At 46.7% G+C, this 27,564-nt stretch overlaps 1 protein-coding gene across 1 annotated transcript; it reads right to left on the reverse strand.

Annotated features, from left to right (window-relative positions):
• Positions 1–20,674: 20,674 nt before the first annotated feature.
• Positions 20,675–21,493, reverse strand: OLIG3 (oligodendrocyte transcription factor 3). Its single transcript, XM_006734916.2, has one exon. The coding sequence runs from the start codon at positions 21,491–21,493 to the stop codon at positions 20,675–20,677; it is 819 nt and encodes a 272-aa protein (XP_006734979.1).
• Between the last annotated feature and the right edge of the window lie 6,071 nt (positions 21,494–27,564).

Raw genomic sequence — 27,564 nt, forward strand, 5'->3', positions numbered from 1 at the left:
TGTCCTTGCATTTTAATCTCCTAGAACAGAAGAGGAGCTTCTGTCCCAAAGCTGAAATCCAATAACCTCAAGAGAAGAATCCAGCTCATCCCTGAAATCTGTGCCTCAGAGGGAGGGGAGGATGGGGGTGGCAGTCCAGGCCTTTATGAATCCCATTACACCAAAGCGTGGGTATGACCTGCTCATGGGAACAGAGCACAGCGCTGATGGAGGAGAGGGGGAAGAAAAGATTTAAATGTGCTTTCACTTATGGCCGTGCAATATGAAAAACAAATCTAAACATTTGTCTGTAGAATCAGGTGATGATTGGCTGTCTGCTGTCTCAAGGGGGGCAGGAAAATGGTCCATGCACCTGCCACCTAATTCAGTTTAAAACCTGACACATTTACCAAGAGTGGGCTGGCATAATGAAGTTCATTCAGGCTGTCAGTGGAGTCAATAACTTATCCCCAACTGCTTTTGTTTTCAGCAGCCGCAGTCCCTCTGATCGGCTGAGGTACTTATTCAAGTAAAATTTATTTTCAATTGCCGGCCATAATGCCATGGGCACAAGCCTGGCTTTGACAGAACCTTTTGCTCAAGGCTACGCTATTGTTAAAGTTTGTGTCCATTGTCTGGGGTCTTTGATCTGTCAAAGCTGCTTAACAAGCTGGTTAAAAACTGTTTCAGATAACAGGTGTGTCCTTTGAGGGCACAGGGACATTTTTCAGCTCCTTTCAAAGACTGGTTTGAGGATTGACTAAAATTTACAAGCTGGTTGGTGGTGATATATGTTAAAGCACTTTTAAAACAAGAAACTGAGATTTAATGTCTTTACTTCTTGGATTTCTGGAACAAGCAATCTTTTTAAATGAGAGATTTAAGAGACATGTTGTTGTTTTTTAAGCAAATCAAGTGTTAAATTGTTTGTATGTGGATTTGTATGGAATTAGGGCCAAAGTGCAACGTGCACTAGAGATGTGAAAGGCGACGGTGCCCACGGAAAGGCCCTGTGGTCACCGGTGGCCAACCAATTACTTCCTGAAAATCCGAGAAAGTCTTCTAACTTCCAGAAAGGGCAATCTGACAGCACGGGGGGGATAGGCATGCCCTAGAGAGTGTAGAAAACGTACTCCTTTTCCTAACTCTTGTGCCAGAAAAAAACAAACAAACAAACAAACAAAATTAGATATTACAAAAGCTTTTTGGGGAGCCAAATGATTTCTCCCTATCAGTTTCAGAAGCCCCCTCATATTTTTCTGAGGGTGAATATACTCTCAGCTGCCTCTTTTCAAGTCTATCATAAACCCTCTTACTCGCTCCTCTTTTATGGCAGTAATTTTGTTTTGGCTGAAGATTAATGGGGCTAAAAAGATGTGGAGCCTGAACCAGGGGCACAACTGGGTCATTTACACTATTCATCTGCATAAAGCTGCTTCAAGTTCACCCAACCTTCTTTGGGAAAGAGTAAAAATTAAAGTGAGTCTTAACTCCGCGTGGAAACTTTGGCAAAATACCCTCCACCACACCCCTAATCTTCTAGATATTTCTAAATCGGGTCAGGAATAGGAAATTTAAAATTCAAGAACCCAACCATATCTTCTTAGTCTAAAAATCATCCCTGAAGAAGCATATCCACAAAATTTGCCTGAAATAATTAAGTGCATTAGTTTTCTTTCTAAAGTAGTTAAGTCTGGATGCAGCTATTACACCTGAAAGAAGTTTCTTTAACGGTCTCCACGAAAGGAGGTTTAAAAATAGAAATGGAGAAATTTTTATTTAAAAAAATATATATTTTTAAACTTGTTTCTTATTCCCCAAAACAAAGCAAAAAGAAAATAAAACAAAGCAGAAGGAGCATAGCTAATGTGCTTACTACATATAAAAAAGCCCTCACCATATGCAAGAAAGTCTTTACTGCATATAAATGTTTCATGTGTTGTAGAGACATCCTCAATAATGGGAAAGAGGAGGGAGAATTAATAAATCACTTGAGGAAGTGTGGTTAGTTATAAAGGGAGAAAAATCAATTCTGGTTCTCACCCTGCATCCTGCTCTGAAATAATTCCCAGGTGAAGACACTGTGGTTCACATTTGAATGGAAGCTGGAGCCTAAATTTGGGCAAGATATTAGCTTCTCTGAACCTCCTCCATAAATCGTTGCTCATTCATAAAATGAGGACAATTATTTGAGCTACCTCAAGTGTTTGGGGATTAAATATGATAACTTTGAAAGAGGTATTGCTAGCTGTTATTACTAGGTATTACTAGCTAGGTATTACCAGCTGTTATTACTGACTCACACCATATGATTACTAATACAAAGATTGATTACTACCAATTTTGGGATATGGAAGGCCTTGCTAAAGCATAAAAATAATCAAAAATAAGCAGATTCATGGCTATAACAACATGGATCTATAAATTTTCTAGGAATTAAAAAAAAAAGTAGCCCAAAGAAATCAAATACAAGAAAAAAAATTTCAAGAACAAAAATGAAAAGGAAAACAAAAAAAATAAATAAATAATAAGTAAATAAACAACAACAAAGTCACCAAAATTAAAAGGCAGATGACAATCCAGAAAAGACATTTTTAAGAAAAGATTTACCACCTTCTATATAACTTAGTGAAATACTAAGTTGTCAACAGATACTTTGGTAACAAAACATAAACCGACAATTTCCATGGAAGGAAATAACTATTTTTTGATGATCGTAACACCATATTATGAGCTCTGGAAGGCCCAAGAACTTTATCAACATTGTTTACCACACTATCTCCAGAATCTTGGAAAGAACCTATCACAGGGCCTAAGCACACCTCCCATCTCTTCATTACAGAAATGGAAAATGGAAAAATGGAAAAATGTTCTTCTTTGTTATCAAAGAAATGCAATTTTAAGCAAGTATGTAAGAAGACAACCCTAGGTGCAAAGAGAGCAGTATACACCCAACTGTTTATTTAAACTGATTTTTAATAATGAGACACCAGAGAAAGACTCAGGATACAAATATAGAGAAAAGGCAAGTTTTTATTTTTATTTTTTTTAAGACTTTATTTATCCATCTGACAGAGGCAGGAGAGAGAGTGAGAGGAATCTCAAGCAGGGGGAGCAGCAGAGGGAAAGGAAGAAGCAGGCTCCCCCCTGAGCAGGGAGCCCAACACCGGGCTTGATCCCATGGTCCTGGGATCAAGACCTGAGCCAAAGGCAGACGCTTAGCCGACTGAGCCACCCAGGCACCCCAAGTTTTTATCTTATAAAAGGAAAAAAATAATCTTAATTCTTGTCCTTTCAATGTTCATTTTAAAAAAGAAACAAAAAATTGTTGTGACCTAAACCTTGCATTTGAACTTCTGCAAACCTAAAGGTATAAAGCACTCTGCACTGGCTGCTTTGCTGTTTTTGTAAGAATTTGATTTAGTGTAGAACTAATGAGTTATCAGTGCAGTATTCAATAGCAGCCTGTTTTCCTAATCCTTTCCTATTCCAAGAGCAGGTCAGAATGGTCGCTCACATGTGCTCATCTTTAGGGAGTATTAAATTTTCTTCCTCCGTGTCCATAGCCCTCCCCATGTCCTATTTCAGTTCCACTCCTCTTACTTGCATAACTTACCCCACCAAAATTACATACATACCTACAAACACGCATGCACACGTCAGTTTTTATTCGGATCGAACAGGACATGTATTATCAGTCCACAGATCTATTAAAGGGTTTCTGCCCAGAACAGAACAAGGCAGCATTCTGAGCTCTCAGGCAGCCATGACCTCCTCACGTTCTTCTCCTGAATTTCATGGTCGATGGGGCAAGACTGGGCCCACCCGGGAGGCTAAATGATGGCAGGAATAATGCCCTCCCCAAGATTCATGTCCTCCCAGAACCCGTGAATATGATCTTATTTGGAAATAGAGTCTTTGTAGATGCAATCAAGTTAAGATGGAGGTCATACTGGAGTAAGGTGGGGCCCCAATCCAATGACGGGTGTCTTTATAAGAAGAGGGAAATTTGGACCCAGAAACACAGAAATACACAGAAGGAAAGCTGTGTGAAGACAGAAGAAGAGATTGGAGTTATGCAGCCACAAGCCAAGGAACACCTGGGGCCACCGGAAGCTGGAAGACACGAGGAAGAATCCTTCCCTAGCAACGTTGGAGGGAGCATGGCCCTGCCAACACCCTGGTTTCAGACTTCTTGCCTACGTGCATGAGAGAATAAAACTCTGTTGTTTTAAACCACCCAGTTTGTGGTACTTTGTTACAGCAGCCACAAGAAATGACTACAGGACGTCTCAAGGAGGCATTGAGCAAACCTGCTTAAAATCTGAGTCTTCCACCAAAGTTGCCCACACATGGTTGGGAGACTGGTGGATACCTGGCCAAAGTCCTGGCTGTGGACAACTCATTGACCTGGATACTCTTTGTACGTCACCCTCAGAACACGGTTGACCTTGCCAGTAGCTGAAGGTCGGGATGGGTGTTTGTGGATCCTAGCAATTCTTCACGTGTTGCATGACTAGTGACAACCACCTTCTAGGACTGGATTTCTGAAGTTTGCTGCTCTCATCAGTGGATCAGTAGCTATCCATTCATCCTTATCTGCCTTCCACTTGCTCTCAAGGAATCACAGATGATTAGAAAAGGAAAGAGCCTTAAGAACCTTTATTCCGATGCTCTTATTTCACAGAGAAGAGAACAGGCTCAGAAGAGTTAAGTGTGTGAACTAAGGTCACACAGCTCTGCTGGAATAGAACTGGCACCAGAATCTTGTTCTCCCAACTCCAAATATCATTCCCTGATGGGAATCGGGATCATTCCTTCAGACAGTAAATATCTGCCAGTACCTCTTGCTCAGGACCCTGATCCTAGGCTTAAGGAGATCTAAAGAAGAATGAAGAGACAGCCTCTGTTCTTAGAATTAAATTCTTAATTATGTAATCCGTTTCATGTATCTCTCCCCCTCTGTAATGAAGCCTTTTGAGGGCAGAGGTTGAGTCTTTCTTCAGGGATCATCAGGTATCAGTTGGTCTCTTTATATAGATAGAGACATTTATTTTCAGGAGTTGGCTCATGTGACTGTGGAGGCTCCTTAGTTTTAAATTTGTAGGGTAGACCAGCGGTCTGGAAACACAGGCATGATTTCTATAAGAAACCTCATGTTTTGCTTGTAAGTCCTTCAGCTGATTGGATGGGGCCCACCCAGTAGCGAGGGTAATCTCTTTTACGTAAAGTCAAATGGTTGTAAATGTCAATCACATCTACAACATAGCTTCACAACAACATCTAGAATAGTGTTTGACCAAACAACTGGATGCTGTAGCCTACTTAAGTTGACACATCAAATTAATCATAACACATCTCTACCATCTAACCCATATATGCTGGTTCCCACTACCTGGATTTCTCTAGCCTCGGTTTGTCCTTCAGGTTATAGTTATAGCTCACACGTCACCCCTCAGTGAAGCTCTCCCTAACCTCCTCGGCTATATTTATGTATTTATTTATTTATTTTAAAGATTTTTTTTACTTATTTATTTGAGACAGAGAGAGAGAGAGAGAGAGAGAGTGCAAGCGGGGAAGAGGGAGAGGGAGAAGCAGACTCCCCAGTGAGCAGGGAGCCTGATGTGAGGCTCGATCCCAGGACCCTGGGATCATGACCTGAGCCAAAGGTAGATGCTTAACTTACTGAGCCACCCAGGTGCCCCTCCCTAGCTAAATTTAATTAACCAAGTCACACTCAAAGATATTCTGCTATTTGGATTCCTTCATACCTCTTGTTTCTATCTTGTTAATTTATTTGTTGCTTGCCTGCTTATTTGCTGTCTCCTCCCATAGAATGGGATTACGGAGCCTTATCTGTCTTATTCACCACTTTATCCCAAGAAGGAGTTTACTATAGTGGTTAAGAGCCACACTGGGGATGGGTTGCCTGAGTTTGAATTCCACACCTGCCACTTAATAGTTGTGTCTTTGGGGAAGTTACCCACTCTCTCTGGGCCTTAGTTTTCTTACCCTTGGACCCAGAATAATAATAGCATTTAACTATTTACCTAGGGTTTCTGCAATGGTTAAATGAGTTAATAGACGTGAAGTATGTAGGAGAGTGCATGGCCCGTAGCAAATGCTGTGTGTGCAACCTATTTACTAGTGTAGTAGAAACTGAGTTAATGTAATTGGGAGAAGATGAGTGAACGGATTGGCGTGCCTCTTGGTGACTGGCTCCACTTACCTGTGCAGCACCATATCTTGCTTTGCTCTGCTCTAACTCTACCGGCAAAGAGGAATTCTGCACTCCAGCTGCACCAAAACTTCTTTCAAATCCCCTCTTCTGCTTCTGGATGGTTTTCTGTTGTTGCCTGTTGCCTCACCTCTACACCTGACCAGCAGTTCCACTTGACATACCCCCAGACAGGGTGAAATGCCCATGGAGATGGCTGCTGTTGCGTCCACTATTGGAATATTTAGCACACTGTTTTGTCATTTGCCTGATTATTTTCCCCATGGCCTGTAAGCTTTCTGTGTGCCAACACCACGTCTTTCTTATTCCCTACTGCTCCCTTAGAACCTAGCACAGTACTCAGAGCAGGACAAGGTTTACTGAATGAGTGAATGACTAAGGCAAAAAAATTTTTTTTTTTTGCCAGGACAACTAATGATTCTCTGGAAACACCTCATTACGAAGGTGATGGAAACCCCTGGAAGGGATGGACAGGAGCAATCTCATGTAAGTTACCATCAACATGGCCACCAAGAAGATGGAGAGGGAGAATCAAAGGAACAGATTGAAAGGAATTATTCATGAAGATGTAGGACAGCTTTTAGGAGCCCCAATTTTTTTTTAAGATTTTATTTATTTATTTGTTAGAGAGATAGCACAAGCAGGGAAAGCAGAGGCAGAGCGAGAGGCAGGCTCCCTGCTGAGCAAGGAGTCTAACATGGGACTCAATCCTAGGACCCCGGGATCATGACCTGACCTGAAGGCAGACACTTAACCAACTGAGCCACCCAGGCATCCCTAGAATCACCAATTTTGAAGTAAGACAGCACAAGCATTCAAAATGAAGTTGTACCATTCATTGTCTGGGCACCCTTTCCAAGTTACTTAACCTAACCCTTGCTCTCCTCACCTGTAGAAAGGAGCTACTAATGCTATCTTGCCAGATTATTGAAAGAATAAATAGGAACTCATGTTATTCATTAAAAGGCAACTACTATTAACAAAACATACAGAAAATGGAGCAGTTGGGGTAATAAGGCGACTCTTTCCTCCTAATTTTATCTGATTAAGTTACAAAGTTGTTTTCTACCCCAAAAAGTGCCTAGAAGCATATGTGGTAAGAGCCCTGATTCCAACATAGTTACATTTTTAAATCAGAAATAAGTGTATCTAAACTTAACAATCTGATTCAGACTTTGTCATTTGGTATCATATGATCATGACATCTCATAGTTGGAAGGGAGACTAAGGGCCATCATATGCAACTGCCCATCCAAAGCCTGGATTGCCTTTCTAATTCAATTCCTTTGCAAATTGTTCCTTACATACCTCTGATGTTCCAGATAGTATGTTCGGTCCTGCCTTATAGGGTTTACATCTCAGTGGGAGAGAGAGACAAGCAAATGGCTCCTGGCAGTGGGGGCTGTGAAGGGGAAGTGCACGGGAGGGGGACTACCACTGGCCCAGTCTTCCCAGGGAAGCAAGAGTAAGCTGAGAAGTGAAGATTGGATAGGAAGAGGCTAGGTAATGGGGGACTAAAGCAGGAACAAGTGTTCTAGGCAATGGGGTTTGAAAGGCTTCCATTTCAATTTGAATCCATCTGCAAAATGTTCTTTTGGAATGAGCAGGAAGTTCCTTCTTGAGAAAAAATTTACTACCTACAGTATAAGACACTGTATAGTCAGTAGATAATAATGTAGAATTATAAGATATAGAATATAATAATGAGCATTACCTCTGCACCTTTATAATTAAGGGGAAACTTGCTCCTAAGCCCGGACAAATATGGTACTAAGCTGTCTCCAATAGGGGACCAGGAAGCTGGAGAATTCCTGCCCATGATTATTAACTTTGAGGTTGAGAAAACAGAGTAAAAAAATAAGATTATTATAATAACTCCAAGAGGTCTGCTTTTACATGTATCTCTTCTCCAACCCATACTCCACCACCTAAAGAAACAGGTGATAAAAATAGTGTACTAATATGAGCACTGAATTTTTAAAAATATCATTATTCCAGTTGACTCAGAATGTATTCGGTTTGGAATCAAATAAGACCATCCTATTAAAAATTTATTCTCCCTGGATTCACTTTACTATGTATTAAGACATATGGGGTGCCGGCTGCCTCAGTCAGTAGGGCATGTGACTCTCAATCTCAGGGTTGTGAGTTTGAGCCCCACGTTGCATGTAGAGATTACTTAAAAATAAAATCGTAAAGGGACGCCTGGGTTGCTCGGTTGGTTGAGCATCCAACTCTTGATTTCAGCTCAGATCATGATCTTGGGATCATGAGATCGCAAGGTGTCTGCTTGAGATCTTCTTTTTCCCTCTCCCTCTGCCCCTCACCCTGCTTGTGCTATAAATAAATAAGTAAGTAAGTAAGTAAATAAATAAATAAATAAATAAAATCTTTTAAAAAATAAAATAATACTAAGTTATAGTAATAACAATGTAACTGGTAATGCATAGAAACAGACTAATATACCAATGGTATAGAATAGAGCGTTCAGAAACAGACCCATGAATATATAGAAACTTGATATAAGAGAAGAGTACCACCAGATATCAATAGGGGAAGGACAGATGTGTAGCATACAATGTAGAGAAAACTGGGGTACCATATATGGAAAAAAAAACAAAACACGAAATCAAGGTATTAGTCTGGGAGAAGATAGTTTTTGTTTTTTGGGGGTTTTTTAAAGATTTTATTTATTTATTTGACAGACAGACACAGCGAGAGAGGGAACACAAGCAGGGGGAGTAGGAGAGGGAGAGGCAGGCTTCCCGCTGAGCAGGCAGCCTGATGCGGGGCTCGATCCCAGGACCCCGGGATCATGACCTGAGCTGAAGGCAGACGCTTAACGACTGAGCCACCCAGGTGCCACGAAGATAGTTTTTATATCTAAAACTTTCAATATCTAAATTATACAAGAAATTCTTGAAAAACAAAATATACTTTTCTTGATAGAAAAATGAATAAAAGATATTGGCTATATATCTTGGGACTATATATGTAATATATGTATATATATGCAATTCTTGAACAGATGCAAGAGGAGATATATATATATACAATTATACATATAATATCTATTGCAGTATATGTGATATATGCCATGGGCACAGTATGGAGTACTCGGCAGAAGCCAAAAGCAAGAAACAGTACATACTTGCAACTACTAGATAAGTAAGTCTTAGAGACCTAATACACAGTACAATGATTATATACAACAAAACTGTATTATGAACCTTAAATTTGCTAAGTGACTGATCTTAATTGTTTCCAACATTAGAAGAAATTGTAATTAGGTGAAGCGATAGAGGCATTAGCCAATGCTACAGAGCTAGTCATATTGCCATATAACTATTGAATCAATGGACTGTACACCTTAAGCTTACGCATGATGTTGTATGTCAAATATATCTCAACTTCAAAGAGTGGGGAGCAAGATGGATGGATTTTAAAACATAAAGCTGAGTGAGAAGAGAAGAAACCGAAGGGCTACAATACAATCCATATGCAAATTAAAAATAGCTACACACAAAAGAAACACTGCTTATTTTACAAGGATTCCTACATTTGATACACATTCAAGATGCTATCACGTCTGTATGAGGGAGAGGAACAGACAGCAGCCTCGTCTTAATGACGGTAGTGTGCCAAATGCTGAAGAATGTACTCATCTCAGCCCTCCGTTGGTTGACAATCTCCATAAGTCTCTTGCATTTCTGCACGTCTTGTGATGCAGCACGCTGACCCACTTTGTTCTAGACTGTCTATTCAGGAGCGTTTGTGTAGAGAACATCCTTAGAAGACAGAGATAGTATCTCTCCCCAGAGCAGAGGACAGGTCTGTTTGCTGCCCAGAACTATACACATAATAACACACTCCGGGACAAAAACTAGGCAGGTTTGCTTGAAGCCCATTATAGAAGATCAGGGATTTCTAAGCTCGAGGTTCCTCAGATGTAACGCAATCCACTACATGGGCAGCACCTGCGTCTGCATTGTTCTCATGGGAATTAAGGACTGGGGGACCAACGTGAACATTATGTTCATGATACTTGCTATACGCTGAGAAATAAAATCCTTTGTTTTGGTCTCAGGCATCTTGTGTCTTCTGCCAGCATCCATGAAACTGTGATAGTCTATCTTATCAGTTTCAAGTAAAGGAAAAATCTCAGAATTTGTGTTTCTAACAAGCTCCCAGGTGACAGTGCTGTAGCTGGCCCTGGGATCCAATGCTGCTGGCCAGGGAACACCAAGGATCTAGGTCATACCAGCTCTGTGACCCTAGGAGACTTACTTCCTGTGCCTCAGGTTCTATATCTGCAAATGTGGGAATAATAATCATATCACCTTCGTAGGTTTACATGAGAATTAAATGAGTTAATAAGTGTTGATTATTTATAAACATGACTGGCACATATTAAGAACTTTGTGTTTGCTATAATTGCTAATATAAATATTTCCTTTACGTTGACCCAAACCGGTAAAACGTATATGGCATCTACCACAATACCCCTGTCACCTAGACAGGCATGCTCATGATAATGTTGCTTTTGAAAGTTAACACCATTTGAAAACCAGTGGTTCTGGAACAACCTTCCCTGGCGCTCATTTTTCTGTAACATAATACAGGCTGAGAGTAAAGATACCATAGGAGCATCAGTGCTTCCTAGAAGCCACAGATTGCTGAAGGAGCAGGCAGATTGTGTGTGCAAGGACAGAATGAGAAGGCTAGGGGAAGGCAAACCTCATGCTCCCCTAAAGCAACGGAGTGGCAAGTTGAAGGGGACAAATGGAGTGGAGTGATGAATTGGAATGGAGAATAAAGCAGAGACTGGAAGCAGAGAGGAAGAAGGAAGCCGGAAGATGATGAGATCATTGAGAAGCAAGATAGAGGAAATGAGGAAGAAAGGAAAATCGAAGAGGAAGACAGAGGAAGAAGAGAAAATCACCCACGAATCTTTCCTCTCTTGGAAAGAAGCAAACACGTTCCTTTTTCTAGAGTAGTGTCTTAATGACCTAAAGCCTGTATGTGTGAGGATCAAAGTAATGTGAGTCACTCTTGATACCATATTACCAGTAGAAATGTCTTCCATTTTTAAAAGCTTGCCACCATGCGTCCTACCTTACCTGCCCCACTGAAGAAATCCATTTCATCCCTGCTTGGCTGATTCTACATCCCATCTCTTACTTATGACTTTTTTCTTTCAAGCTTAAGGTGTAGAGAAACATCAATGTTTCATTGACCAATTCAACAAACTCTAGAACATCCTTTTATACCACAAAAGTATATATTTTAGATAAGTAACCTTCACATAAAATTTCAAAGGAAGTTAATTATAGAAGAAGAGTGGTCAAAGAAATAACCATGAGAAAAGCATCTCGCCCCTCACTGTCCCATTAGATGAGGTTTAGGGTTTATACAATGAAGCTCAAGGGAACACAACTGGAACAGAACACTCTCCTACCCATCTCTACCTCCCTCCTCTCTGCCACTCTTCAGTTCAGTCAGCATCAGCCAGTTCAAGGACAAGTGAGTATTTGTGACTCAAGTTTAGTAAAACTGTTGTTCAAAAAAAAAAAAAAAATGAGTTCTCTCTATTATTAATATGTTCCAAACAGTTTTTACTGTTAGTGTTTTCCTTCAAATTACAGTTCCTTTGTAAATTCTTTGTACTGAGACCTAATGTTTACTATGAAAAATACCGTGCATGTTTCTTCATATTTTGTATTTAAAAACTTGTCCATACCAATAATGATGAAAGTTCCTTGTCATAAGTCAATGTACTCTGTGTTCCTGAAGAGAGCAAATGTCTCAGTTAAAAAGCCTTGAAAACAGCGCTCCACAGGTTAAGGAAATGCTAGGAAATCAAGTGCCTAAGGGTTAAAAAAAATTTCAAATTAAAATGCCCTTTGGGGAGGAGCATTAATCTCTGCAAAGGAGAAAAAGAGAAATTAACCCATCTCTACATTACATGGTCAGTCAGTGTAATATCTAAAGCTGTCCTTTATTCAATCTTGGAGTCTAATTTATTCATTATATAATTCTAGTAATTGCTTCCTCTACTTCTAGTATTCCTCAGGACTATTTAGCAAGAGGAATGACTTCTCGTTTTCAGGTTTGACTGTTACTTATACAGTACTGTGGGGAAGTCGGGATCAGGAGAACAATCGATGAGATGAGTAGACGTACAAAGATGGCCTTTTGTATGGGTTTTATTGAAAGGAAAAACACTATTTGGGCTATAGAGATCACTATCTGTCACCCTGTATCTGGATTCCATTTCTCACATAATGGGTGAACAGCCAGCCACATGGAAAACTAAAACAAAAGTTCCACATTGACTGGAGTCAAGCTGAGTTGAAATGATTAGTTTTTTCTCGAATCACTAGATTTTTACACTTTCCCAATGACAGAAAATGTGTGTTTGCCACAATTCTCTATGAAACACAATTATGGGCACAAACTGAATGCCAATCCCCTTTGAGCTAATCTTCCTCTTGCCCGTGCCTTATATTGAGTATCTCACATACCACACACGGTCCAGTCAACTGTGCCAAGGAAGGCAGAGGTTGGCTTCCATCAACAAATGATCCTTAAGGGTCACTTCCTTACGAAGTGAACGTTCAGGTGGCAAATCCTGTGGCCTGACAGACTCTTTCTATTATCACCTAGTTCAGACAAAGAGCTCATTTTCAGAATAGGTCATGCCCACATCTTGATCACTTTCACAATCCATCTCTAGAGTGGCCACATCTCATTTTTCAGCAGTGTTTTATTTAAATGGACCCATAAAGGCCAAATGTACATCAAATTGAAACCAATACTTTCTCAATTGGTGTAGCAAATGTGTATGTGTATTTACTTCCTTAAGGAGACATGTTAAAAATCGAATTTTTCACCTTAACTATCTCTGATGCCAAATTAACTGGATGATTGTTCAGTTTTGCTTGGGCTCAAGTAGAGTTTTTAAACTTTTTTTTTTATTTTAGAAACATACGTACTTGCATGACTAATATATTCACCTTACAGATGTGAAAAGTCATGGAGAATAACAACCCAAATCTATCTCCTAAATATTTTGATTCTCTACTTTGTTCTTATTTGCTATGACACTCAAATTTGTCTTCTTAGGTTTAAATTATTAACAGAAAAACAATCGGAAAAGATAACCAAACCAAAATGTATTAAACGATGAAACAAACTGTAATTCGTGCAAAAAAAAAAAAATTAGACAAAAGAAGTATAGTCAGAGTCTCAAAAAAGAGAAAGAAGTGAAACACGGGAGTATAAGGGAACAGGAAAGTCATACAAGCTCTTTTTTAACTTTTGTCCAGGAACCCCTGGCCTCAAGCTTTAAAGATTACCGGAAGCCCCAAAGCGCTCCCTCCGGTCTTCTCTGAGGATCCAGCAAAGATGCAACAATTGTAGGCTGAATCTTTGTGTTCTAGGTAGGATTATTTATCAGGGATTTTGTTTTGTCTGGGTTTTCAATGGCTCAGCCCCAGCTGTACATTTGGGGACAGAGCACAGCTTCAATCAACAGAGGGTTTGTAGCAATCCTTTGGGAAGCTTCCCTCCCCCTGCAGGGATGGAGTAATTAACAGACCATTAAGTCAATTCTGCTTTATTGAGGACACTGTGCAGGTCATTTCTTTGAAAACTTTTGTTCTTGAAGGAAATTACAGGATTGTTTTATGTTTAGAACACAGCCTGGTGAACTCCGGAGTTGAGAGGCAAGCTTCTGTAGCTCAGGGACCCACGGAGACAGGAAGATAATGACTCTAATCCCATTAAAAAAAGATTTCTCCCAACCTTCCCCCCCACCCCACTTTTACTTTTTCTTTTAAAAACCAGTTAGAAGAAAAACGATTTGCTCATTTGGTAATAACTAATGGAGACATGAATTACGGAGATGCCCCAGACTGAAGTTTATCTCGGTGTCAATAAATCTCTAAACCACCGCGATGAAAATCAGTACCGCCACCGTCGCTTCTTTTTATTTCCATATTAATCAAAGGCATCTGCTCCTGTCCTTTCTATCTGGGAGAGGGCATGGGCAGCGAGCATTCTAGCATCTGAAAAGGCCTCTAGGAGGACGTTGTTCGCAGCACTTGCGTTTTGTGAGGCCAAAGGAGTTTTTACCACCGGACTTAGGTGACCTGTGTTTCCCCCCTCGGTTCTGAGGGCCTTCAAGGGGGAGGGGGGCATTGCTTATACATTTGAACGTGGTACTTCCCTTGCTGTTGTGCTCAACGTTTTTCTTGGGTGCCCCTGACAGTGTGCTGCACATCGACAGCACCCAGAAAGTGTTCAATGCTGAAGCGGAGGAAACTCCAAAAGAAGTAACGAGGCGGGGGTGCGCCAGAGTGCCAAATGTTTACATTTGGATTCAAAAGATGTTGTGAATTTCCTCGTCCTTTCCCGGAGCAGCCCAGTGGGGTGGGCGTGGAGGGGCAGTTGAACAACCGGGAGGAAGAGAGAGTCTTTCTTAAATGTGCTTGCTCCAACCTCTATTTCCTCGCACGCAGTTAAGGATTCTGCCTGCGGCAGGAATGCTTTCTCTGCAAGGCCGCCCTGCAGTGTGCGGAGAGGGGCCCCTCTCCCAACGCGGCTTCTGGAGTTTTCCAGGCCCAAGGGAGATGAAGAGTGCTTGAGAGGATGTATCTGGCACGTAAATTATGGCGCCCCAGATCAGATCAGACCCCTGCTCTTGCACTCTCCGAGCAGTTGATAGCACACTGCGAGGGAAAGACAGTCCCCGATCAAGTTAGGGCCGGACGAAACCCCAAAACTTTCGGGAGCAGCTACCTCAACTGACTTCCCAGAGCCACAGGCCCTGTCCCCTCCCTGTCCTCCTGGGGAGCAAGTGACCCAACCACTCTGCATCCATCCGAACCCCAGGACACCGCAGCAACATCCAGGCCCGAGCTTTGAGCGCCCACGTCTGCGTCCCCCCACCCCCTTTGCTGGAGCTTCAGCCCAGCAGCCCCAGCTCCCCAGGGCCCACTCCCGGGGAGGGCGTGTCGAACTTTCTTTCCCGAGCGCTGGTTGCGGGGACAGAGTTCACACTTTGGTGCAGGAGCCGGGGCCAGGGCGGGAGCTTGGATCAGAAGCAGGGGCCCTGTGCCGGGGGCTGTGGCCCGGGTCCGCCGCGGAGAGCGGGGCGGCCGCTGCTCGGTGAGGTCCCCAGCGAAGAAAGGTGGCTGGTGAAAGCGCAGCAGCCGGGGCCACCCGGGCAGACCCGCACCCTATCTCCTTAGCAAACTTTACAAACGGTCGGCGCAGGGCTGGGCTTGGGGCGCAGGGAACAGAGAGGAAGCGCGCCTGCAGCTCTGCGTCCCGGTTCGGATTTGTTTGTTGTTATTGTTACTGGTTTTCCTCCCTCCGGGTTTCCCCAAATGCTTAGGTATTTCGAGACTCCGGCGAGTGTCGGCGCAGTCTGGGTTGGGCCTAACTCCGTGATGTCCCTCCCGGGTTTCTTTTGTTACCTGCGCCCCCGCCTCTCCGGGCCTGCCGGGCGGATGGCAGAGAGTCGGAGGTCGGGGCGCGGGGACTGTCAGTTCCCACGAGACGCAGCTCCAACCTGGGGACCCCCAGCTCGCGCGGAGCTGGAGTCTCGGCGCCGACCCCCTCGGCGTCAGGCCCCAGAACCGGCGCAAAGTTCGGGGCCAGGTTCTGCAGCGCGGGATCCAGCGGCTGGCGGGGCTCCCGGCTCCCCGTCGGCAGGTGCTGGAGCGCGGAGGGCGGGGCCACGCACCCAGCTGGTGGGCGCGCAGCCGGCGTCTTGCCCGGAGCGGGTCCCGAGGTTCCCGCTGCTCTCGTGCGCTTCCCCGCCGCGTCCCGCGCACCCACCCTCTCCCGCCCTCTCGCAGCCCCGCGACCCGGGCGTCCCAGGGACGGGTTCAGTGAAAACAGATACTCAACTAAAAAGCGGTCCCGCAGACCTGAACCTTCGGGTTTGGGCTCCTCTCGGTACTTGTAAGGGAAATGGGTACACGAGAGGCTCAGAAACTGCGAGGTGGAGAGGGGGATACGCATTCCCCTGCCAGTTTGCCGAGAGACAGGCGGAAGATGAGGGTGCGTCCCGTTCCACCAGGGTGCCCCTTTGGCCCATTTCTCTCCGAGGACACTTCCAGCGCCCTTCTGCCGCGCCTCCTCCTCCAGCGGCGCTTCCTAAGCCGGAGGGGCCTAGGCCGCGCCGGGCTGCGCTAGCCGGGAGCCGCCCACATCCCGAGCGGCCTGGGTGGGCGCCGAGCCCCGACGTCCCCTCCTCACTACTCCCCTTTGCTGTTTCGGGCGGGAGCCCGCGGTCGTGGGGTGGCCACGGGCCTTGGGACGCGGAGGGTCCCGGGGGAGAGGTGCCGGGACCCGGACGCTGCGAGCCAGGGACTAACTCCCGCAGCCCCGTGGGCCCCGCAGGAGTCGGGAGGGGTGAGGCTGAGCTTCCGCGGGGCGCCTTCGGAGTCGCCGCGGTTCTCGGTGCCCGGGCCCCGACGCCTGTCCCTAGCGCCCCAGGGCGGCGGAGAGGCGGGAGCGAGCGGCAGGGAGAGGTAGGAGTGTACCCGCCAGGACGCGGAGGGTTGGGAGCCCACCCTTCCGACGGGCGGCGGGAGGAGGAGAGTGGGGCCCGAAGTCCGCAGAAGGGACCTGAAAAGGGCAGTTAAATCTTCTTGTCTGAGCGAGATGCTCAGAGAATCTGGGCTTTTGCAATTTCTGGTAAGGGTATCAGTGGAGGCGACGAAACTTGGCTTGACCCAGCTGCTTGGAAAAAAAAAAAAAAGTTTGAGGAGACACAAATCCTCCTCCTGTAAGAGTTAGAAAACCTTGGACATCGTGGGCCCCTCAGGCCGCCGCTCCCAACCCTTTCTCGAGATAGAAACCCAAGGTCCCAGAACCTCGAGGAGGGAGAGGAGTTCCTATGTGCGCAGCCAAAGCCGGCCCGCTTTCCCTTTCTAAATGTGACTTTCTCCCGCCCTTAAAGTTCAGTCACCTGCTTAAAGCACCTCGAGGCTTCTAGCGCGAGCCTTCTCAAGATATCTCCGCCCACGAGGATTTCGCTGTTCTCTTAAACGTAAAGCAACGTTTATTCTGGAATGAAGGAATCCTCGCTGTGTTTCTAGATTGAATTAAAAACTGCCATAAACTTGAGAACTTTCGAGAAAGTGGCAAATTTACAAGGAAGCAATTTCGGCCAAGCACCATTCTCACCATCGCGGTCATACACTTTTGTTACGGGCGTCAGTAATTCGAGTATTTAACGGGAATTGCAAGTAAGGGTAGCTTGCAAAGTCACATCCCCAAGAGGACCAGCCCTTACCGGGACAAGAACCTTCCCTGGAGGCCAGTGGCTAATGTTTCCTCTCAATAGATCAAGAAACTCCAAGCAACCGGGTTCCAAATAATTTTTCTGCTTGAGTTCCTGTCCTGTTCTTAAAGGAATCCTTTCTCCCAGTCTCCCTAGCCCAAGGCAGTTTTTGTAAACCAGAGAAGAGCTCAGTCTGCCTAGGGCAACTTCCCCAATGCTGGAATCAATGTCTCTTTACTGCTTCAGTTGGATAATTCAGGATAGAATTTCCTGGGCCGAAGGTTTCTTTTGGTGCAGTTTCCCAGGAAAATGGACCTCAGAGCTCTTAAATTTGACCACAGCTGGGATTCATCACAGCAGCACAACCTCAAAATTCACCTCTCCCCTGGTGTAAGGAGTGTGGCTTTACTCCTTTCCAGCACCCAATTTAAGCTTCAGCTCTAGAGAAGGGGTGAAGCCCACCACTAAGCCTGTGGTCAGGGCTCCAGTCTTTCCCCAAGACCAGGCCTTCGGAAACAGGATCCAAAGTAGCAAGTAGCTCAGGGGAAAGTCGTTTCCCTGATTGATGAAATTTCTCCCCTCCCCTTTTTAAATAATAAACTCACCGGGAAAGGCTGGAGGGCTGCCTTGTGTTGGTTTCAAATAAATCCTCAACAGCTCTTTCCTCACCCAGAGAAATGAATCACCCTTGGGAAACAGATGATTATTCCCCCATTTGTCTGCTGAAAACCGGGGGAAATAAGCACCCTCCACTGTAGACCCTCACTTTGGTCTTTCTCCCGGGCAGTAGGAGAGCTTGAGGGGAGGTTGAGGGGGTGGGGCAGATGGAGGGGGATGAGTTAAATAGAATCAGGACCCACTGAGATGCCCTCCCAAGGGCAAGTGGTGGGGAGCCCGGGGAGGAAAGGGTAGATAATTCCTAGATGTGCTATCCATGCTGGATCCTGGAGAGAGAGAGCTCTCTTGCTCTGCAGTGGAAGCCACAGGCTTCCTCTTCTTGAAGAGGAGTTTAAGCCTCAACCAACTGATGGTGAAGTTACATCTAATCCAGAGGCCAATTCCAGGGTGGTATATTTCAATCAGATTTTCATTTTTCTTCGTAAGAAATACTGGCTTGTGCTGTTGGGGTTATCGTCACTAGGATGTGATTTCTTGTCCTGTGTGAACAAATAAACAAAACCTTCCTGCTGGGTCACTTTTGCGCATACAAACTATATGGAACTGTTATGGAACTGGGGGTGAGGGATGAAGAGAGAAAAGTAATTGATTAAAAGGACCCCTGTTTTAGCCATCATTTATGTAGCAGATGCCCAATATATTCCGCTAATCAGACTTGCAATCTAAGGTAGGAAAGAAGGGAGAATTCCTGCTGTAAGTCTTTGAGATGCTGGGACTTAGGAGGTGGTTGGCCTCATCCAAGCTCACCTTGCAAAGCAGAGTGGACTTCCCTTTCTCTGTGGGTCACACTGCCAATGGGGCATCAGAAGAGTGGGTATTTGATTATTTTCTAGGACCCCTCTTTGTTGACTTAAAAAACATATACTGGATTCTAACCCGTTTATTCTTTTTTTAAAGGCCACATGGTCAATTTAAAGTGAAAAGAAGTTAACTTACTGCTTCATTCCTGTCTGTTGTCAACCCAGCTGGTGCAGCCACCACTCTGCCTCTCATTTCCTGTCACTTTGGGTTTTCAGATTACTTTTTTAAAATCTCAGTTGCTGAGTTTATGAGCGTCTGGTGACTGCCTAGAAATAAGGAGCTCAAATATCACAAGACTACCAATGTGGACAATGCCCCCATTTGAAAGACATCTGGTTGTAATAATTAACACCAATTTATCTGACCTTTTTACCTGTGAATGACCAGAGAAAACTCTTTGTGTCTGCCCACCCATCCAAATCTCTCACTCACTGCCAGATACACCTTACTGGGTCCGTGCACTTTTTACCCACTCCCCCCATCTTCAAAAATTTTAGGCAGAGGCAAAGCCAGGATTTAAAGGTTCTTTTTTATTTGAAATCTCATCCAGAAACACTGGTTATTAATAAATATATCATAGTTATCAAGAATATATAAAAAATAAAGACAGGTATTGTCTTTGAGGCCCTAACAAAATATTTCAAGCAAATGTTCAGGAAAATAAAAACAGCACCCCTCCCCAAACCACGATAACTTTTCAAAGCTGATGATAGAGAGAGCCGACCCCGCATGCAGAATCACTGAGCAAGTGGGGGATGGGGCAAGCTAGTAGAGGGAGCCCGAGCTCTGGCCATAGCTGGCCCCTAGAACAGCCTAGGGATGGAGTTTGGGAATGGAGTTCGAGAGGGTGGTGGTGTGGGGGGAAGAAGCGCTTGTGCGTGAGTTTGGGTCTTTGCACTCTGCCCCCCTTTTTTCATTTCAAACAACCACAAGCAGATATATGGATACTTCAGAGAATTCACTAATAAATCCTTGTTACAAGGAAAGTGGCATCAAGGCCTGCACAACATGTTTATATAAGATTCATTTAGAAGCGTGCATGCATTCTTTTGACCTACACTGCGTCTTAAGGAAAACCCACATTAAGAGATGTCATGCCCTGGACCGGAATTGAGATTCAAAACTTGGGTCTTGATCAATCTCTCTCTCTCCTCTCTCTCTCTCTCTCTCATTGTCTCTAGAAAAACAGCTGTGGAGAGGATAGTGACAATCGTAACTGCATCTATCTCAAAGGAAATATTTACATTTGTTTTTGCAAAAAAGGAATGTTGTCTTTTCCAAGGTGAGAACGCAGAGCCAGAGAAAGCCAACTCTAAAGTCCCTTTGCAAGTTTTTAACCACACCGATCCCGTCTTTATACAACAAATGCAGTTTTGACAAGAGCATATGTAAGTGAGAAATACTGGCGCGGCATGGGGAAAAGAAGCATGCATGCAAAACACACGACGTCTGGTTCGAGTCCCCCTTCGTTACCACCTAGAAATTGCAGTTTGGTTTTGGTCCTTTCCCTCCGGGGGTCTAGAAGGGTCTGAGGTCTCTCACGCGGCGTGGGAGGCCGCAGGACCCCGTGCTCTCCCTCCCGCCGGCCGAGTGCTCAGCCACCCTCTTCCCTCCTGGCCCAGCACCGTGGTCCCTCCCGCCGCTCTCCCCTCATCCTCGGCAGCCGGGCCGTGCGCTGCTCACTTGAGCAAGTCCTTGGACTCGGCCGACAGCCGAGCCATGTTGGCGGTGGAGAGAGCGGAAAGGTGCGGCGGCGGCGGCATCTGGCAGATGGTGCACGGGCAGGGCAGCCCGGCCCAGTGCTGGAAGCCGCTGCCCAGCTGCAGCGCCGGCGGCGTGGAGGGCGCCTTGAGCAGCGAGTGGGGAGGTCGAATAGTGCCGATGGCCGGCAGCGAGGCGGCGGACAGCGGGGACGAGGCGTTGCCGGACGAGAGCGCGCCGCCCAGGATGGGGTGCACCGGGTGCACGGCGTTGGCGGCGTGTGCTGGGTGGCCGGCGGAGTGGCCCACGGTCCCGCAGTGGAAGGCAGAGTGGTGGCCCCCGTAGATCTCGCCAACCAACCTCTTCATCTCCTCCAGGGAGCTGGTGAGCATGAGGATGTAGTTTCTGGCCAGCAGGAGAGTGGCGATCTTGGAGAGCTTGCGCACCGAGGGCCCGTGCGCGTAGGGCATGACCTCGCGCAGCCCGTCCATGGCTAGGTTTAGGTCGTGCATCCGCTTGCGCTCGCGGCCGTTGATCTTCAGCCGTAACTGCTGTAGGTCCTGCTCCGACAGCTGCTTCTTGATTTTGTACTTGCTGCTCTCGCCCGTGGCCTTGGCGCCAGCCCGCGAGAGGCTTTCCCCGGGCATCTTCTGCACCATGTCGCCCTGCGTGGAGGAGACCGAGTTGAGCCGGCTCTCCTGGTGGTGGTGGTGACGGTGGTGGTGTTCCCTCAGATACATCTCATCCATGTCCGGCGATGAAGCTCTGCTGGAGACAGAGCTCGAATCAGAATTCATTTTATTACAGGGGATGCGGCCCTACCGTGGGGAGGCTTTAGGTGGGAAATTAAAGAAAATCTTGAATTTAAAAAAATCTGCGCAGCCCAGCGACCCACTTCTCAGCGGCAAGACGTGAGAAGAAAAGCTGAGGCACTGCCTATCCCCGCCTTTCTCCCTCCCCACTCCCTTCTCTCTGGTTCGGCTGTTTCCTGGACAGCGGGTTGGTGTATGCTTGGACTAACCTCACGCTGAAAAAGAGGGGCTTTTATAGAGCTGCGCCGGAGAAAAGAGACAAAAGGAACCCTCCTATCTATCCTGGGCTGGTTAGGATGACGTGCCATCATTCAGGGCGGTGCGCTTTGCTGTCCCATTTAGCAAGGATTCCTATTCATATTCATTGTGGGGCCGCCCTGGGACACCTCTGCTCAGAACCGCTAGGAGCCCCAAGGCACAAAACCCTCTGATTGACACACTCACCGCTCCAGCTCGCTCCTTCCTGATTTTTTTTTTTAACTTTACTCCCCCTCCCCCCCAATTTCCCTAACCAAATCACACCTAAGGAACCGACGGACCGGAAGGAAAAGGGGCCGGGCAGTTGTCGGAGATTCCTCTGGGTTTGGAGAGAGGAATTGAAACCTTCTCTTTTCTTTGTAGCAACTCCCAAGTTTTGGGAAATGTGGGCAAAAGAAGTCCTATGGAACTGTTTCAAGGATAGAGATGCGGTTAGAGGGCAGGTTCCGCGCGCGCCGGGGGTGGGAGGGAGAGGGGGACTGCGTGTGAATGGGCACTGTCTGAACTGGTTTGTATTGGGTTTCTTTTCCTAAACCCTGACATTGTGTTCATTTTGTTCATTAGGCCCTTCTAGTGTGGTTTCAATTTGATGTCGGTATCTGGTGAAGGCTTTGCCTCTGACACAGTTGTGGGATGGGTCTCTTGTTTTTGTTTCTGCTTTTTTGTTTGTTTGCTTCTTTGTTTTTGGTCCTCTCGTTTAAATAAATAGATTACTGAAAGAATTTGCTTTGCACAGTTCTCTAACTTCTTAGACCTGGATCTGAGGGGGAAAAAAACAGAGCAAAACCAAAAAAAAAAATCCAACCCCGGCAATCCGAGAAGAGCAACTTGAGAAGGGGAGGAGAGGAAAGGGAACCGAGGGTGCAGGGAGAGATTGGAAAGGTTCCCAAGAACTCCAGAGAGATTGCTCCTGCTGGGGCTACCCCGCAGCCCCCAGACCCGGGCTCTCACAGAGGCTGCTGGGGCGGTCCCTGCCGCTAGCCTCGGGCCACTGTGCTGGCGCACGGGGGGAGCATCTGCAGCTCGGCGCCACTGGGGGCGGGTGGGTCCACCGGGTGGGGCTGTCCCACTTGGGCGGGCCGGGGAAAGCGGACGCTCAGGGTCGAATAAGAAACGACATGTGTGTGCGTGTGTGTATGTGTGTGTGTGTGTGTTCCGCAGCGAAAAGATCTGGAAAGCCCCTTAGGCGTGTGCGCGTGGGCCCTGCGGTCAAGTGCACCGTGGATTCTGGGGATAAAGGAGGCCTGGAGTTTGGAACCTTCGGTTCCAGTGCGGCGGAGGTCGGCGCGGATCTTTCTTCCCCCTTGCTGTGTTTTTGTCAATCGGGACTAACTAAGCAGTGTGAGGGGCGGGAAAGCAGAAACCCCCGGGAGCCACTGGGCGGTCTCTAGAAGAGCCTGGGCACCGCCACGATCTGGGCCCAGAGGAAGCAGAGGCTGATGTTAGGTTGTGGCTAAATGGATGGAAAGTGCGAAACCGAAGCAATCCCGGAATCTGGGTCAGTTAGGGCCTCGGACTGCGCGGCAGTCAGTACACATCTCTAAGACTCGAGGTAGAGGAGGCCTCACTTTCCAACGACACAAATGGAGGGATCTGCAGAAGAGGGTTGTATGCCCAGGCCCGGAGTCTGCACGCTCCGCGAGCCTGTGCCTCTTTGACAGTCTCCCCTCGAAAGCTGCGCTGGCAATACCAGTCGGATGGGGAGACTCAGCATTGGAATGGATGCTTTTCTACACGGAACTTCGCTTCTCTGTAGGAAAAGAAAACGGCCAAGAGTCCCTCCTCAAGGCCAGGACCTTGGTGCCCTTGAAGATTGGACCCAAGCCTCCTATCCTCTTACCGCTTCCACCTCCGCAGAAGGGGAATTGATCAAAACGAAGAATCCAAGAGATTCGATTAGATGTGGAAAGATTGATGTCCAAACGCGCGTCTAATATCCAAGCAAAGAAATGTTTCTTAATTCGCCAGACGCATCCATTTGAGCTCAGACAGCGACAAACCCCGAACTACATATGAGAAAAAGGGTTCCAGAACATCTGCATATATTCGGACACAGTCCCAGGCGATGGAGGGAGGCTGGGTGGAGAGGCGTGGTCCAGACTACCGCCCTCTGCGCTTCTCTGCTGATCCCACCGGGCGACGGGGGAGCCCTGGGAGCGCTACACTGGAGGACAAGCGGTTTCCCACCCTTTTGGGCCAGTGCACAGGCCCGGCCTCCGCCGTCCTCCTGTACCACCTTCCTGACCCTTGGGCATCGACTTCGTTCTCTCATGCCCAAACTGAGAATGCTGTACCTCAGTTTTGATTTTGGGAAGTAGCAAAGTCTAGTTTGAGCAAAGGATTGCAAATGAAGTAGAAAAAAAATCAAGCTGCTAAAAGGTATTTTACCTTTTAAAAAAAATCCCAATGTTCTCAGTGGACAATATGAAATAAGGTGTAAAATTTTCTCAAATTAATAGAGAAGGTGGCAGGGGAAAAAATAGGGAAGCAGTCCTTTAAATGCAAGCTGAACAACTCACTTTCGGGGCTGGAAAGACAAAGCCCAGGGTTCTGGGAGTCCGAACCAGAAGCCGCTCTTCCTCGGCACCGCCTTTCCACCGAGTGGGGGACGCAGGCCGCTGTGACCAGCTCCGAGGCGGGCCACGTTAGGCGGGGAAGGGGTGCCGGGCCTCTGCCAACATGGCCCAGACCCTCTCCACCCTTAACGGATTTTTAGCTCAGGTAAAGTGAAGGTAGATCTGCTCGACGTGGCACATCTGCCGTGTCCAGGCCAAGGGCCCTCGGTCATGGCCCAGGACGCGGCGCGCCCTCTCCTCCCTGCTTTTCTGATAGGCCTCTACATGTGAGTGTGAGGTGGTCCAAGATCCAGGGCCCAAGTCAGGCAAGCGCTTCTGGTGAGGCCTTCCAGGGACCCAGACTCTCCTAGGAGGCTTGTTCCCTATTCCCTACCTCTTGGAGGGATCAACAGCGAGAGGAGGGAGAAGGAGTAAAGGAGCCACAACTTTGCTCTCCATAAAATGGGTTGATACCGAACGCGGCCCAAGAGACAGAGGCGCTCCACCAGGCTGTGCTGGCGCTGCTCCCCCGCGCTTGCCTAGCAGAGTCGCTTTGGACGCAGGGGTCCCCGACAAATGCCGCTCAGCCCCGAGCAGGAGCAGGCAGGGAGCTCAGAAGAGCGAGCTGCCCGAGGTCCTTCGAAAAGCTGTTTCTGCCGTCGCCCACGCCCGGCGTCAGCAAAGGGGAAAAGTAAGGGAGCCGGCGCCGGCGCCGAGCCGAGGCTGCAGCGGCCCACAGGGGGCCGCGGCAGCCCCGAGGGGCCTCCGCCGGAGACGCACCGTGACCTTGGCCCTGGCCAGGGGCCCATTCAGAGGGCTTCAGACAAGCAAGGAGCGGGAGCGAGCGACCCGGCGGCGGCGCGGGGCCGCGCTCTCCCGGGCCACACCCCGCGTCCTCGCAGCTGGCGGGCGCAGGGGGGCGGCGCGGAGGCGGGGGTCGTTCCCCCGCAACAGGTGCGTCCCAAGGCCCGCCGGCCGCTTCCCGCCACTCGGTCTTGCTCTGGGCAGAGCCTGGGAGTTTCTCAGGCTTTGTACTCCCCGGGCCAGCGGCGGGTGGGCGCGGGGACCCGGTTAGAGAGCCGCGCAGCTTTCCCGGCGCGCCCCGGGCGCACAGCCTCGGCACTGCAGCCCCAGCTGCCGAGGACCGCGCGCTCCAGAGGCTTCCCGGCTCTTCCTGTCCGCCCGCCCCCAACCCAGACCTCGCGGGGAGCAGCTCTTACCCTAAGCCCGGTGCGTGCGGCTCGGCGCCGGCGCCCACCGCTCCGCAGCTGCAGCCACCGAGCTCGTCTCCGGAAGCTGCCCGCTCTGTCCGAGGCCGCGGCGATCTGGGCTCAGGAGGGAACAACCCTCCACCCCCTCGTCAGAGTCCGGAGGCAAGTGGTCGCGCTGGCTGACCTGCCGGGCGGCCACTGCCAGGAGCCGGTCAATCAGCAGCGTCCAGGGGCTCCCCTCGCTCGGCAAGCCTCAAACTTGACCGGTAGAAACTTTGACCGAGCCCGAACGGCGGAGGCTGCCCTGTGGGCTTCACCTTTTAACCCAATCCCCCTTCCAAAACAAAAAAGATAAAAGGGAAACCCAAATATCTCTAAGGATGTTCCGTCACGTGCAACCGGAGGGAGAGCCTAAAAACTAGCTGGCCACTGAGGAACTTCTCAAAAAGTAGTTTCTTTCTTTGTCGGAGTAAAACAATCACTTCACCACACTAGCAGTGGGGGGCGGATCATCGAAGCTGTTAGGTGGATCAAAGAAGCCGTTAGAGAGAGGGAGAGAGAGAGAAAAACAAGTTTTATAAAAATTAAATGTCAACATAAATCGTAGCCAGGCAGGGATTCTCTCTTGCAGCGCGCATCCCGGGTGCCAGAGTGTGGCGAGAGTACTGAGCTCCGGAGACCCGCAGTTGGAGATGCCAAAATTGAAATTCCAACAATTAAGTAGATGCTAGAAGGGCCAGAGAGGATGGAGCCGAGCCGACCGACTAAAATGTTTCAGTTTTTTGGGTTTCCCCATATTTTACATAATATCTTGAACATTGGCTCATCTGTCTAGTATTTCTCCTCATCTTAAAAAAAATCTGGCTTTCATACAGGAAAAAGAGCAGAAGTTGAAGGACAGCAGAAATTTATGAGGCGATAGTAACTGCTCTTTGCAACGTTGGATGTGAGACTGGAGGATGCAAGGAAGTCCCAGAATAGCATAAAATGATGAGGTGCTAATTATGTGAATATATAGACAAGTTAATACATTGGCAGAACTAGAAGTTTGATTTTAATGATGCATAAGCCACAAGGATGGCTAGAACTTACAGACTAATTATTATTATTTAAAGACTGACTTTAGTCGAAGGAGATATGAACTTCTGGGCTTCCTTTATAGGATTTTCCTCAATTAGTGAGCATACTTCAGTACTCTTTCTTCTTTCCTTTCTGGTAACATCTGCTCAATTGCCAAAACTACTGAGTTTTCAATCCTGAAGAAAGCCTATAAATTGAAAACATTTTTCCTCAGGATTGGAATGTTTAGGTTGATTTAAATATCACTGGTGATCAATCACATAAACTGATGAGTTATATTAAAATTTGTATACTTACACCCACATTCTTGGCATGTGCCCTGACATTTTGGATTTGTGGCTGCATTAATACCAGTGCTTTAAGAACCATTAAGTAGATGATTTCTTATTAGTATTTTATTGTTATTAATTTAGTTCTTTTGTGATTTTTATAAAGACACTGGATGCAGAATAGCACAGGATGCTAAATTCTGCTTTTGGAAGTTTTTGTATCATCTTCCTGGTATATTCAATTAGGTAGTTAAGTTCAACCCATATTGCTATATTTTTTGCTAAAGTGCTTAAGGAATTTAGTTTTATTTTAGAGACAAATATTTATTTTAGATACAAATATCTTACATAGCAAATGTATTCTTTTCATCTTGTGTTCAGTAATATTCATGTTTATACACAAAGTGTGTAAATAAATAGATGTCACAAAGAGATTAGAGTATAAGAACCTACGTATAGAGCAGCAGAGGATTAAAGAGATGTTACCACTTATGTCATCAGTTTATTACACTGCTTTTTTATTATAGGTATTTATACACATACGTTCTGAAACTTACATGTGTATTTGTGCAAATACATTAAAGTATTTATTTGAAGGCTTTGAGTCCCAAATAAAAAAGGATGTTATTTTTCAAATGCTAATAGAAGAAGGAGAAACATTACACACCTGTTCATAAATAGAG

Source organism: Leptonychotes weddellii, chromosome 8 (genome assembly GCF_054177405.1).
Source record: "Leptonychotes weddellii isolate Sample4059 chromosome 8, ASM5417740v2, whole genome shotgun sequence".
Taxonomy (NCBI): Eukaryota; Metazoa; Chordata; class Mammalia; order Carnivora; family Phocidae; genus Leptonychotes; species Leptonychotes weddellii.

Coding starts and splice junctions, on each gene's coding strand:
- OLIG3 (XM_006734916.2), bottom strand. CDS start 21,493: ATGAATTCTGATTCGAGCTCTGTCTCCAGCAGAGCTTCATCGCCGGAC.